Source organism: Sander lucioperca, chromosome 15, assembly GCF_008315115.2.
Source record: "Sander lucioperca isolate FBNREF2018 chromosome 15, SLUC_FBN_1.2, whole genome shotgun sequence".
NCBI classification, from domain to species: domain Eukaryota; kingdom Metazoa; phylum Chordata; class Actinopteri; order Perciformes; family Percidae; genus Sander; species Sander lucioperca.
Window position 1 is genome coordinate 7,515,399 of NC_050187.1, and position 12,716 is coordinate 7,528,114.

General features: G+C 38.9%; 3 protein-coding genes across 3 annotated transcripts in view; 1 reads left to right on the forward strand and 2 right to left on the reverse strand.

The window, feature by feature from the left end:
• The window catches only part of LOC116066729 (nuclear factor 7, ovary-like), a 75,968-nt gene extending 64,340 nt beyond the window's left edge, over positions 1-11,628 (reverse strand). The window contains exon 1 of the mRNA XM_031322884.2: positions 11,585-11,628. The gene's annotated coding sequence lies outside the window, so the exon portion shown is untranslated. The remainder of the gene's footprint in view (positions 1-11,584) is intronic.
• Positions 861-2,416, forward strand: LOC116066730 (GTPase IMAP family member 9-like). The gene is made up of 2 exons (XM_035992580.1): positions 861-945; positions 1,327-2,416. Exons 1-2 carry the CDS (start codon positions 876-878, stop codon positions 2,145-2,147), a joined length of 891 nt encoding a protein of 296 aa, XP_035848473.1. The 5' UTR covers positions 861-875; the 3' UTR covers positions 2,148-2,416.
• Positions 7,580-8,734, reverse strand: LOC118493239 (GTPase IMAP family member 9-like). Its single transcript, XM_035992475.1, has 2 exons — positions 7,768-8,734; positions 7,580-7,732 (listed from the first exon to the last, which is right to left on the reverse strand). Exon 1 carries the CDS (start codon positions 8,732-8,734, stop codon positions 7,817-7,819), a length of 918 nt encoding a protein of 305 aa, XP_035848368.1. The 3' UTR covers positions 7,580-7,732; positions 7,768-7,816.
• Positions 11,629-12,716: the final 1,088 nt, after the last annotated feature.

Here is a 12,716-nt window from a genome sequence, read left to right on the forward strand (position 1 = left end):
TCTGATAAACTATAAAGTCTTTGAACAAACGTAGCTAGTTGTCCAGGCTTAAATGGCCGTGTTTTCATCTAAACTGGGTTGGGAAATCGATAGATCCCACCACAACTGTCACTTTTCTGCCACCAGTTAAGCCCCGACAACAAAAACATCATAATGGTTTACAAACACCAAAATGGTCCATGGGGGTTTGGTTTGGGAGGGTTCAGAGGATAAGCCTAAAGTAGGCCTATTATTATAATTATTATTATTATTATTATTATTATTATTATTATTTAGTTTTCTTCTGTTGCTTAGACATAAGATGATCCAGTCAGAAACAGTTTAAAATGAAAGAGGACTTCATACTCAGAATATATTAAAACAGAATCAAGTTAAAATAAGAGTTTTATAATATAGTAATACAAATATTTATTTATTCCATTTCATGTTATTATTACTGCCTTTATTCTGTTTCTGTGTAATGCCATCTGCATATTGTTAAATACTTAGGCCTTGAAGAAACTTTTTGTCACATCCAGTTCTCGCTCTTAGTTCATATTTTGTTTGTTTCCCTGACTTCCTGTTTTATTTTGTTAATTGACCGTCTGTCTCTGTTTCAGGTCACTTGTTTTCCCGCCTGTGTGATTACCCTCCCTTCCCTAATGTGTGTCACCTGTGTGTAATCGTCTTCCCCTGTCCCAGTGTATATATACTCACCTTGTGTCATTTATCAGTTGCCAGATTGTTGTAGTACCTTGTGTGTCTCACTCTCACTTTTTGACCACATCTTTTGCCTGCCGATTTTGTACCTTTGCCTGGATGTGTACTCTGTACAATAATTACAATTACCTTTTACTCTCTGCTCTGCGTTGTGCATTTGGGTCCACTGTTGCTCCATGACACTTTTCTTTTCTCCCATTTCAGACTCTGACCAGCTGAGAGACATGGCATCCAAAATGTCAAGAGGTAACACATTATTTTCCTACTGCTTTCTCCATTATTCAATGCACATGAGAGATGATAAATCAGCAAACTTGTCGTCATTTCCAGCTGTAATTATAACACTTGAAGATATATAGTTAAACAGGGAGGTCCCACCTATCTGTGGTCTCTGCTGTGATTATTTCTCTCCTGTGTAGCTTCGCTAGCATCTTTGATAAACCAAATTTAGCGTTAGGAACAGCAACATCTCAGTCTGCATCTATTTTCAAACTATGTAAGCTACGTCACAGCCAAGAATCAAAATGTTCTGACTGGATGAGACGATACCTCTCTTCATCGAACAAGTACTCACAACAGCAGTCCTCACAGTGTCTGATGTAAAGTTCTGTGTATTTTTATCTGCAGGTCCTGCTGACTTGAGGATCGTTCTGGTTGGGAAGACAGGGGCGGGGAAGAGTTCAGCAGGAAACACCATCTTGGCCAGAGAGGCTTTTAAAGCTGAACTGTCCTCCGGTTCTGTGACATCTGAATGCAAGAAAGCAAGAGGAGAGGTTGGAGGGAAGAAGGTTGCAGTCGTCGACACTCCAGGGCTGTTTGACACGCGTTTAAACAATGAAGAAGTGTTGAAAAGGATCACGATGTGTATCGGTATGTCCTCTCCTGGTCCTCATGCCTTCCTGGTGATTCTTCAGATCGGCAGGTTCACAGAGGAAGAGAAACAAACTGTGAAAATGATTCAAGACACATTTGGTGAAGATGCAGATAACTACACAATGGTGCTGTTTACCCATGGAGACAAGCTGAAGAAACAAACCATTGAACAGTTTGTTTCAAAGAGCGACGGCCTGCAAGAAATCATTCAGAAATGTCATGGTCGTTATCACGTCTTCAACAACGAGGTGGAAAACCCGTGTCAAGTCATTGAGCTTCTGAAGAAGATAGACAGGATGATCAAGGATAATGGTGGGTCGTACTACACCACAGAGATGTACATAAAAGCAGAGGAAGAAATAGAGAAGAAGAAACAACAAATCCTGAAAGAGACTGAGGCACAGAAGAAGAAAGAGATGGAGGAACTGAAAGCCAAATACTCTGGGGAGATGTTGGAAATGCAAAAAGAAATTGTGAGATTAAGACATGAGGCTGAAGCAAGAGCTAACGCTGAACGTCAATGTACAGTACAACCCGTCCACAACCCCTGTCTACTCCCCTGTGTAATTATATAGCAGCTTCTCTGGTGTGAGATAGTATACAGTATAATGTCAGTGAGTTAGCTACAACTTGTTATTTTCAGACTAAATTAGTTTCCTTGTAGGCCCAGTGTCTGAATGATGAGTCAGCAGCTCCTGATGGATGTACAGTCAACTATCACTGGATTACTTTGAGTTAAAAACAAGTTATGATTTCTAAGCCGATTTCTGAAATCGTCCTTACTTTGTAGGTTAAAGGGTAACTACCGTTTTTTTCACGTTTTTGTGTCTATGTGCCTGATGGGAACAACAATCTTTGACATTGATCCTCATGGCTCCAACATAATTATATCCACATGGCCCCAACATATAATCTGTCGAAAAAGTCATAAAAAGTCATAAAAAGTTATAAAAAGTTATAATAAGCATATAGTGTGTCAGTGCTCCACCCAGTGATCATACTGAAGAAAAAGCTAAAAACAAGTTCTGCAGCCTCTGTTTCGTATGATTTCTAATCAGATTTATTAATTTTAAATAACATTGGACATAGAGGTGACAGGGAATATCTGAAAGATTAAGTCACACTGAATCTATAAATATGTTAATCATGTCTGTTTAGATTTTACTGAATTATGACTCTGAGAAGGAGTCAGATTTTTGATGCAAATGTTGCCAATGAGGCACCTTAATCAGACATGAAAGCTGTTTGGATATGTATGTAAAATGATTATTATGTAATAACACGTGTTGTACAAAACATGTTCAATCATCAGTGTGTTTAGTTGCAGATTGTGGGTTGTGGGTTTTTTTTATTTACTTTCTTTTCTTTTATTGTCCATATTATTCATGTGGATTTGTTATTTTATCATCCTGTTTATCATGTATGTGTATGTTGTGTGTGGTGGCTTTAAGCTACTTGAATTTCCCCTTGGTGATAAATAAAGTATCTATCTATCTATCTGGATGTTTTGGCCACAGTTGCATTTTGTTGTTTTTCATATTTGATGTATTTTCTCTGTCAGCATGTGACTTAATTTCTATAAAAATTATATATACACTATATATATATATATATATATATATATATATATATATATATATAGACAGATATAAAATATCTTCCTTTTTTTTTAAACATCTTTACTTTTTTAAAACGTCTTCACTTTGTAGGTTAAAATGCAGGTCCTCACAAGGATATGTAAACACTTTTCAGATTTAAAAAAATATATATAAAAAAACATGCAAAACAAAGAAAACAAAAAAACAATGAACAAATGCTGAAAACCTTAAACCTAAAAAAAAAGTCCTCACAAAAATATTGAAAAAAAAATGTCGAACAGCAGAAAAAAACTTCCTCACCTTAAAGTTCAGGTCCTTGTGGCTGGGTTAGCTCAGTTGGTAGAGCAGGCGCACATATATATATATATATATATAAATATATATATATATATATATATATATATATAGAGAGAGAGAGAGAGAGAGAGAGAGAGAGAGAGAGAGGTTTACTCCTCGACGCAGCTGCCGTGGGTTCGACTCCGACCTGCAGCCCTTTGCTGCATGTCATTCCCCCCTCTCTCCCCGCTTTCATGTCTTGATCTGTCCTGTGAAAATAAAAGCCTAAAAATGCCCATAAAATAATCTTTAAAAAAACATAAAGTCCAGGTCCTCACAAAGATACGTAAACAAACACACACACACACACACACACACACAGAGAAACGCACACCCACACACACACACACACAGACACACAGCCACACACAGACACACACACACACACACACACACACACACACACACACACACACACACACACACACAGACACACACACACACACACACACACACACACACACACACACACACACACACACACACACACACACACACACACACACACACACACACACACACACACACACACACACATACAGATTCACAAAATGGTCCAAAAGACATCAAAAACTTCGATAAAAAGGGCCAAAAGTGTTTTTGTAGATGTATTTTCTCTGTCAGCATGTGACTTGTGCATTCTTATTTCTATAAAATGATATATATATATATATATATATATACAGATATAAATATAAAGGAAGATATAAAATATCTTCCTTTTTTTTAAAATATCTTTACTTCTTAAAACGTCTTCACTTTGTAGGTTAAAATGTAGGTCCTCACAAGCATATGTAAAAACTTTTCAGATTAAAAAAAAATGTCATAAAAGTGAAGAAAAAGCAAAACAATGAACAACAAATGCTGAAAACCTTGTTTGTGTGTGTGTGAGTGTGTGTGTGTGTGTGTGTGTTTTGTGTGTGTGTGTGTGTGTGTGAGTGTGTGTGTGTGTGTGTGTGTGTGTGTTTTGTGTGTGTGTGTGTGTGTGTGTGTGAGTGTGTGTCTGTGTGTGTGTGTGTGTGTGTGTGTGTGTGTGTGTGTGTGTGTGTGTGTGTGTGTGTGTGTGTGTGTGTGTGTGTGTGTGTGTGTGTCTGTGTGTGTGTGTGTGTGTGTGTGTGTGTGTGTGTGTGTGTGTGAGTGTGTGTCTGTGTGTGTGTGTGTGTGTCTGTGTGTGTCTGGAATGGCTTCAATGATCATACTAATTCATTATTAGGTTAAAAACACTGAAATTCATGGACCAGGTGAACCAGAAAACTACGTTACTTCTGTATGAAGCTCGAAATAACCTACTTCCTCCCAACATACAATCCATGGTTAGAGAAAGAGAAGTGATAATGATGATGATGATGAACATCATCATTCTCTCATCTCTTTAGTCGCTGCTCAGGTCGAGTTTGGCGATGTACGGCGAGCGGAAGGATCCCAGGTAAAAACTCCCAGCATGCTTGTGGGCCTCGCTGACGTAGGCCGCCACCAGGCCACCGGGGTCGTGGAAGCTGCGGGTGCAGACGCCGCCGTCGTGCAGCTCCGCCACCAAACTGTACCGCGGGACAAACTTCATCAGGACGTCCTGGCTGAACAGCTGCAGGGGGGAGGGAGGGAATAGGGAGGGAGGGAAACAAGGAGGGAAGGAAACAAAGAGGGAGAGAGGGAAGGAAACAAAGAGGGAGAGAGGGAAGGAAACAAGGAGGGAGAGAGGGAAGGAAACAAGGAGGGAGAGAGTGAAGGAAACAAGGAGAGAGGGAGAGAGGGAGGGAGGGAGGGAGGGAATTTTTTTTCAATGTTTTTGACGCTTTTTATAAAATAAATTCTGATGTTTTTGTTGTGTTTTAAAGAGTTTTCTTTATTTCTTTTCTTTCTTCTTAAATCTAGACCACCCTAGTGGTCGTCTAGCAACTCTCCGTTGGCTTGCGAGCTGGATAAACCAAACTCTAGTCAGGCCAATCACATCGTGTATAGAGTCGGTAGGCGGGGCTTAACATAATGACGGCAGAGTTCAGCGTGAATTCCCTGCTACTTGAAAACAAAGAAGATGGCTGCTGCTGCTGCGAACAGCGGTCTTTGGAATCGGCTTTGGCCGCGACTCTGGAAGACTTGGAGTTCAGCTTTTCTTTGAGAAAAGAACAAAGAACGGCTCTGAAGTCATTCTTAAAAAAGGAAGATGTGTTCAGAGTTTAAAGTTGAATCTATCAACTAGCGTTGCTCTGGTTGGTTGTAGCTCTATCCAACGGGGTAAGCCTCTCTCCACAACGCGTAGCTCCTATGGCGCCATTCTGATGCTACCAAGCCATCACCTCCCGTTAGCATCCCATTGACTGCCATTCATTCTGACGTCACTTTGACAGAGAATAACTTTACATCTGAAGAGTTTAAAGACTCTATTTGTCCATTGTTTATTTCTAAAGAAACACGACAATGTATAAAAGGCTCCATTACCTTGTACCTCACGTTATGGCTCCGTAGCAGACGTTTTTATAAAAATAGGCTAACGATTGGGTCATAACCACGAGACTTACTGTCTCATAGTAGAGGAATTACCGTATAGTACAGGAGAAGCTCTCAGGCAGTTTGGACTTCCATTAGCTGTTTAAGTTTAATTACTAATGTTAACTATCATTTTAGTGATCAATAATTAGCCTGTGTCTATGTTATCTCCTTACATATACCTACGCTCTCCGTCTCTGCTAGATTGGGAATGATTGAGATTTCTCTTGGCACAGCTACCAGAAGACTTCCAACTTTCAGACAGGTTGCTCACGTCACATCTACGTCTTCAAGCTCAGTTGGAGGCTGCTCAGTAACGCTCAGCCATCACCGGGAAAGAGACTAGACTAGGAATATGTTTATATCACTTTTTTAAATGTTTTTTTGTTGCTTTTATTGGCACTTTTGAAAAATGTTGTGTTTTTTTTTTCGCCGTTTAAAAGCTGTCTTTGACATTTTAGCCGCTTTTCCTAAAAACAATTTTGGCCCTTTTATCTAAGTTTTTGATGTCTTTTGGACCAGTTTGTGTGTGGATGTGTGTGTGTGTGTGTGTGTGTGTGTGTGTGTGTGTGTGTGTGTGTATGTGTGTGTGTGTGTGTGGGTGTGTGTGTGTGTGTGTGTGTGGGTGTGCGTTTCTCTGTGTGTCTGTTTGTTTACATATCTTTGTGGGGACCTGAACTTTAACCTTCAAAGTGAGGTTTTTTTTTGGGTGCTCTTTTTAAATCTGAAAAGTGTTTACATATCTTTGAAGACGTTTTAAGAAAGTATAGATGTTTAAAAAAAGGAAGATATTTCATATTTGTCTATATATATATAATTTTATAGAAATGAAGACACACAAGTCACATGCTGACAGAGAAAATACATCAAAAATGAAACATGACAAAATGCAACTGTGGCCAAAACATCCAGATAGATAGAAAGATACTTTATTGATCCCCACGGGGAAATTCAAGGTCCCAGTAGATTAAAGACATCACACACAACATACACATACATCATAACAGGATGATAAAATAACAAATCCACATGAATAATATGGACAATAAAAGAAAAGAAAGTAAATAAAAAAATCCACAACCCACAATCCGCCTCTAAACACACTGATGATTGAACATGTTTTGTACTACACGTGTTATTACATAATAATCATTTTACATACATATCCAAACAGCTTTCATGTCTGATTAAGGTGCCTCATTGGCAACATTTGCATCAAAAATCTGACTCCTTCTCAGAGTCATAATTCAGTAAAATCTAAACAGACATGATTAACATATTAATAGATTCAGTGTGACTTAATCTTTCAGATATTCCCTGTCACCTCTATGTCCAATGTTATTTAAAATTAATAAATCTGATTAGAAATCATACGAAACAGAGGCTGCAGAACTTGTGTTTAGCTTTTTCTTCAGTATGCTCACTGGGTGGAGCACTGACACACTATATGCTTATTATAGGCATACTATACAATTACTTTTGTTATAACTTTTATGACTTTGTTTGACAGACTATATGTTGGAGCCATGAGGATCAATGTCAAAGATTGTTGTTCCCCTCTGTCACTTAGACACAAAAACGTGAAAAAAACGGTAGTTACCCTTTAACCTACAAAGTAAGGACGATTTCAGAAATCTGCTTAGAAATCATAACTTGTTTTTAACTCAAAGTAATCCAGTGATAGTTGACTGTACATCCATCAGGAGCTGCTGACTCATTCAGACACTGGGCCTACAAGGAAACTAATTTAGTCTGAAAATAACAAGTTGTAGCTAACTCACTGACATTATACTTATATATACATTATCTTACACCAGAGAAGCTGCTTAACTGATTACACAGGGGACTACAACTTGGGGGGGTTGTACTGAACAGTGACGTTCAGCGTTAGCTCTTGCTTCAGCCTCACATCTTAATTTCATCATTTCTTTTTGCATTTCCAACATCTCCCCAGAGTATTTGGCTTTCAGTTCCTCCATCTCTTTCTTCATCTGTGCCTCAGACTCTTTCAGGATTTGTTGTTTCTTGTTCTCTATTTCTTCCTCTGCTTTCTTGTACATCTCTGTGGTGTAGTACGACCCGCCATTATCCTCGACCATCACGTCTATCATCTTCAGAAGCTCAGTGACTTGAGACGGGTTTTCCACCTCGTTGTTGAAGACGTGATAACGACCATGACATTTCTGAATGATTTCTTGCAGGTCGTCGCTCTTTGAAACAAACTCTTCAACTGTTTGTTTCTTCAGCTTGTCTCCATGGGTAAACAGCACCATTGTGTAGTTATCTGCATCTTCACCAAATGTGGTTTGAATCATTTTCACAGTTTCTTTCTCTTCCTTTGTGAACCTGCCGAGCTGAACAATCACCAGGAAGGCATGAGGACCAGGAGAGGACATACCGATACACATCTTGATCCTTTTAAACACTTCTTCATTGCCTAAACTCGTGTCAAACAGCCCTGGAGTGTCGATGAGTGCAACCTTCCTCCCTCCAACCTCTCCTCTTTCTTTCTTGCATTTAGATGTCACAGAAACGGCGGCTAGTTCAGCTTTAAAAGCCTCTCTGGCCAAGATGGTGTTTCCTACTGAACTCTTTCCCGCCCCTGTCTTCCCAATCAGAATGATCCTCAACTCATCAGATCCTGCAGATAAAAATACACAGAACTTTACATCAGACACTGTGAGGACTGCTGTTGTGAGTACTTGTTCGATGGAGAGAGGTATCGTCTTAGTTTTAGTGAACATCCGTCAGAACATTTTGATTCTTGGCTGTGACGTAGCTTACAGAGTTTGAAAATAGATGCAGACTGAGATGTTGCTGTTCCTAACGCTAGATTTGGTTTATCAAAGATGCTACCGAAGCTATACAGGAGAGAAATAATCACAGCAGAAACCACAGATAGGTGGGACCTCCCTGTTTAACTATATATCTTCAAATGTTACAGTTATAGCTGGAAATGACGACAAGTTTGCTGATTTATCATCTCTCGTGTTCATTGAATAATGGAGAAAGCAGTAGGAAAATAATGTGTTACCTCTTGACATTTTGGACGCCATGTCTCTCAGCTGGTCAGAGTCTGAAATGGGAGAAAAGAAAAGTTTCTTCAAGGCCTAAATATTTAACAATACGCAGATGGAATAACACAAAAACAGAATAAAGGCAGTAATAATAACATAAAATGGAATAAATAAATATGTTTATTACTGTATTATATAACTCTGATTTTAACTCGATTCTATGTTTTAATATATTGTGAGTATGAAGTCCTCTTTCATTTTAAACTGTTTCTGACTGGATCAGCTTTTGTCTGAAGAAAACAAAATAAATAAATAAGAATTAAATAATAATAATAATAATAATAATAATAATAATAATAATAGGCCTACTTTAGGCTTATCCTCTGGACCCTGCCAAACCAAACTATCATAGACTATCTGTGATGTACACTCCAAACTGGTCTATAGACTGAACTACTGCAGCATAGTTAAGCGTGATTTACGCTTCTGCATTAAATCTACACCGTGGCTACGAGGAGACACGGACCGTGAGCTAAAAGGATCTTACTCTTTAACTAAAAGGTCTATCTCTGTACGGATCCTTTCCATGATGTTGTCAGACACTTAGAATAATAATCTGAGTCTGTCAGCAGCAACAACAGAACTTTTGTGAAGTTAAATACAAGCTGCACAATTGTCCTGTTGACTTAGGGGAGACCAGGGACAGTTGTTAACACTTTTTGCAATTTTTAGCAAAACATCAAAAAATACTTACAGTGGAATAACCAATTTGTTATATTTTAAACTTTAATCTGTCAACTGCTGAAACAATGTATTTAAGTGGTTTTATGAAATATGTACAGGTTGCAAAATTGATTTTAATACAGTCGCTCCACTGTTACAACCATCCCAGTGTACAGGGACGGTTGTAACATGTCTAAAATATACATAATGCATCAATCATATACTCAAAATGGAAAATATTATTTATCAGTCATGTTATTGTGACTATTCATTTCATGTTTTTAAGTAACGATTACCTTTTTTTTCATACTACATAACAAAAAAGAGGTGAAGCCGTGAAATTATAATGCAAGAAAATGATTTAATGGGTAGAACACCTCAAAAAAGTTTAAACCTGAACTCAAAAGAGGGTGGGGGGGCTCGGTAGGGCTAGTTTGAGTCACAGTTGTGGCAAAAATCCCTTCCATCTGTGCAGGGAAACTACACCGTTTACCTTAACTTAAAGGGGAAATGGGTTTTAGATATGTTAAGTATGACCCTCAACCACAAGATTGAGGGATTTCCCCTTTAACAGCTTCGGAGTCATTGGAGAGACACACACACACACACACACACACACACACACACACACACACACACACACACACACACACACACACACACACACACAGAGACACACACACACACACACACACACACACACACAACACGCACACACACAGAGACACACACACACACACACACACACACACACACACAGAGACACACACACACACACACACACACACACACACAACACGCACACACACACAGAGACACACACACACACACACACACACACATATATATATATATATATCTATCTATAGATGTAGATAGATAGATAGATAGATATATATATCTATAGATAGATATATATCTATATATATCTATATAGATAGATATATATCTATATATATCTATATAGATAGATATATATCTATATATATCTATATATATATATATATATATATATAGATATATATCTATATAGATAGATATATATCTATATATATCTATATATATATATATATATATATATATCTATATATATATATATAGATATATATAGATATAAAATCACATTTTTGTGCTGGCCACCACATCAAAAACGAGAAAAACGTCCCTGTGAACACGAATCAATAGATTAAAAATAACGTGACATTCACACGAACTGCCGTGAGACCGGGCTGCCCTACATTACAGCTTGTTTCTCCGCTGCCGACTGCAGCGATCTCTCTTAATACTGGACCAAAGTCAGAGGTTGTTGTTCCATCAGTCACTTAGACACAAAAACAGGGGGAAATAGGGGTAAAAAACAGTAGTTACCCTTTAAGTTTTTACATGCCTGGTTTTAGGGCATGTTTAGGAAAGGAAAAGAAAAAGTTTTAATATGGAACAGTGAATAGTTTCAGTCATTTTTCTATCGCGTTTTAATATTTTATTCTAAATTAAGGAACTGGTTCTGTGTGATCGTACCAAAAGACTCAATCTCTGCCACTGATCCACCTTATAAAGTTTGTCAGACCCCGTCCCTGTCCAGTGGAGGCAGGCACCAGAGCAACTAGCAACTAGGGGTTAAGTGTCTTGCTCAGGGACACATTGGTTGATGTATCGCAGTGGGAATTGAACCTGGGTCTCCCACACCAAAGGCACGTGTCATACCACGTGTGATCTGCCACTGATCTATCTGATAAAGTTTTCCAGACTGAGTCCCTGTCCAGTGGAGGCAGGCACCAAGACTGTTCAGATAGACTTTCACCAGTTTACGTAAAAGTGCAGAAAATGCCGTATTATTTTAGAGTTATACGATACCTCTTGAAGTTCTTAGTGAAAAACGTGAAGCTGGTCCGTGCAGGGAGCCGTCTGATGTCCCAGGAGAAAAATAAACCCCTTTTTATACAGTTACAGTTACAGTTACTGTGTCGATGCAGAATGACCAAATAAGGAATTTCCTACTGTTGAACATTATTATGGGGGCTTTCCTTAAGTAAAATCCGTTTGGTCCACACACACACACACACACACACACACAGTCCATTATGACTGTACGCTAAAACTGAAACTACAACAAGCAATGAAAACCACCTAAAAACACACACATTTCACACCCTTGAATGTGTAACTTTGGGGGGACGTGTAACAACTCTCCCCTCTATACTGAGAGTAACTTCAAGGCCAAAAAATCAAAAATCACTCACACACATAAATAAATACAAAACGCTGGAAAGCGTGCTTGTCTTCTCCACCACTGTCTGGTATGGTGACTCCACCTCCTCAGAGAGGCAGCAGTTGGAGAAGGTGGTGCACACCGCATCCAAAATTATAGGTCATGCCATCCCATCTGTAGCCTCTATCTACGCCACATGGATCAGCCATAAAGCGCAGAAAGTGTTAGACAACCCCTCCCACCCTGCCAGGTCCCTCTTCCAACTACTGCCCTCTGGAAAGAGAGTTCAAAGTCTCAGAGGCAAAACATCCCCCTTTTGCAACAGTACTTCCCCTGCTACTATTAGGCTCCTTAATACTCAGTACCAGTACTTCCCCTGCTACTGTTAGGCTCCTTAATACTCAGTACCAGTACTTCCCCTGCTACTGTTAGGCTCCTTAATACTCAGTACCAGTACTTACCCTGCTACTATTAGGCTCCTTAATGCTCAGTACCAGTACTTACCCTGCTACTATTAGGCTCCTTAATGCTCAGTACCAGTACTTACCCTGCTACTATTAGGCTCCTTAATACTCAGTACCAGTACTCACCCTGCTACTATTAGGCTCCTTAATACTCAGTACCAGTACTCACCCTGCTACTATTAGGCTCCTTAATGCTCAGGCACCTTGCAGAGTAAACCTGGACTAAATGCACCTTATTCAAGTGCACTTTATAGACTGCACCAGACACTTTATGGGAAGTTGCAATAGCACAAGGTATTTACATATTTTTACT

Excerpts from the sequence above, each read along its gene's own strand:
- LOC116066730 (XM_035992580.1), top strand. The coding sequence starts at position 876 with ATGACACTTTTCTTTTCTCCCATTTCAGACTCTGACCAGCTGAGAGAC. Across the intron at positions 946-1,326 it reads GGCATCCAAAATGTCAAGAG|GTCCTGCTGACTTGAGGATC; the intron begins GTAACACATTAT and ends TTTTATCTGCAG.
- LOC118493239 (XM_035992475.1), bottom strand. The coding sequence starts at position 8,734 with ATGTTCACTAAAACTAAGACGATACCTCTCTCCATCGAACAAGTACTC.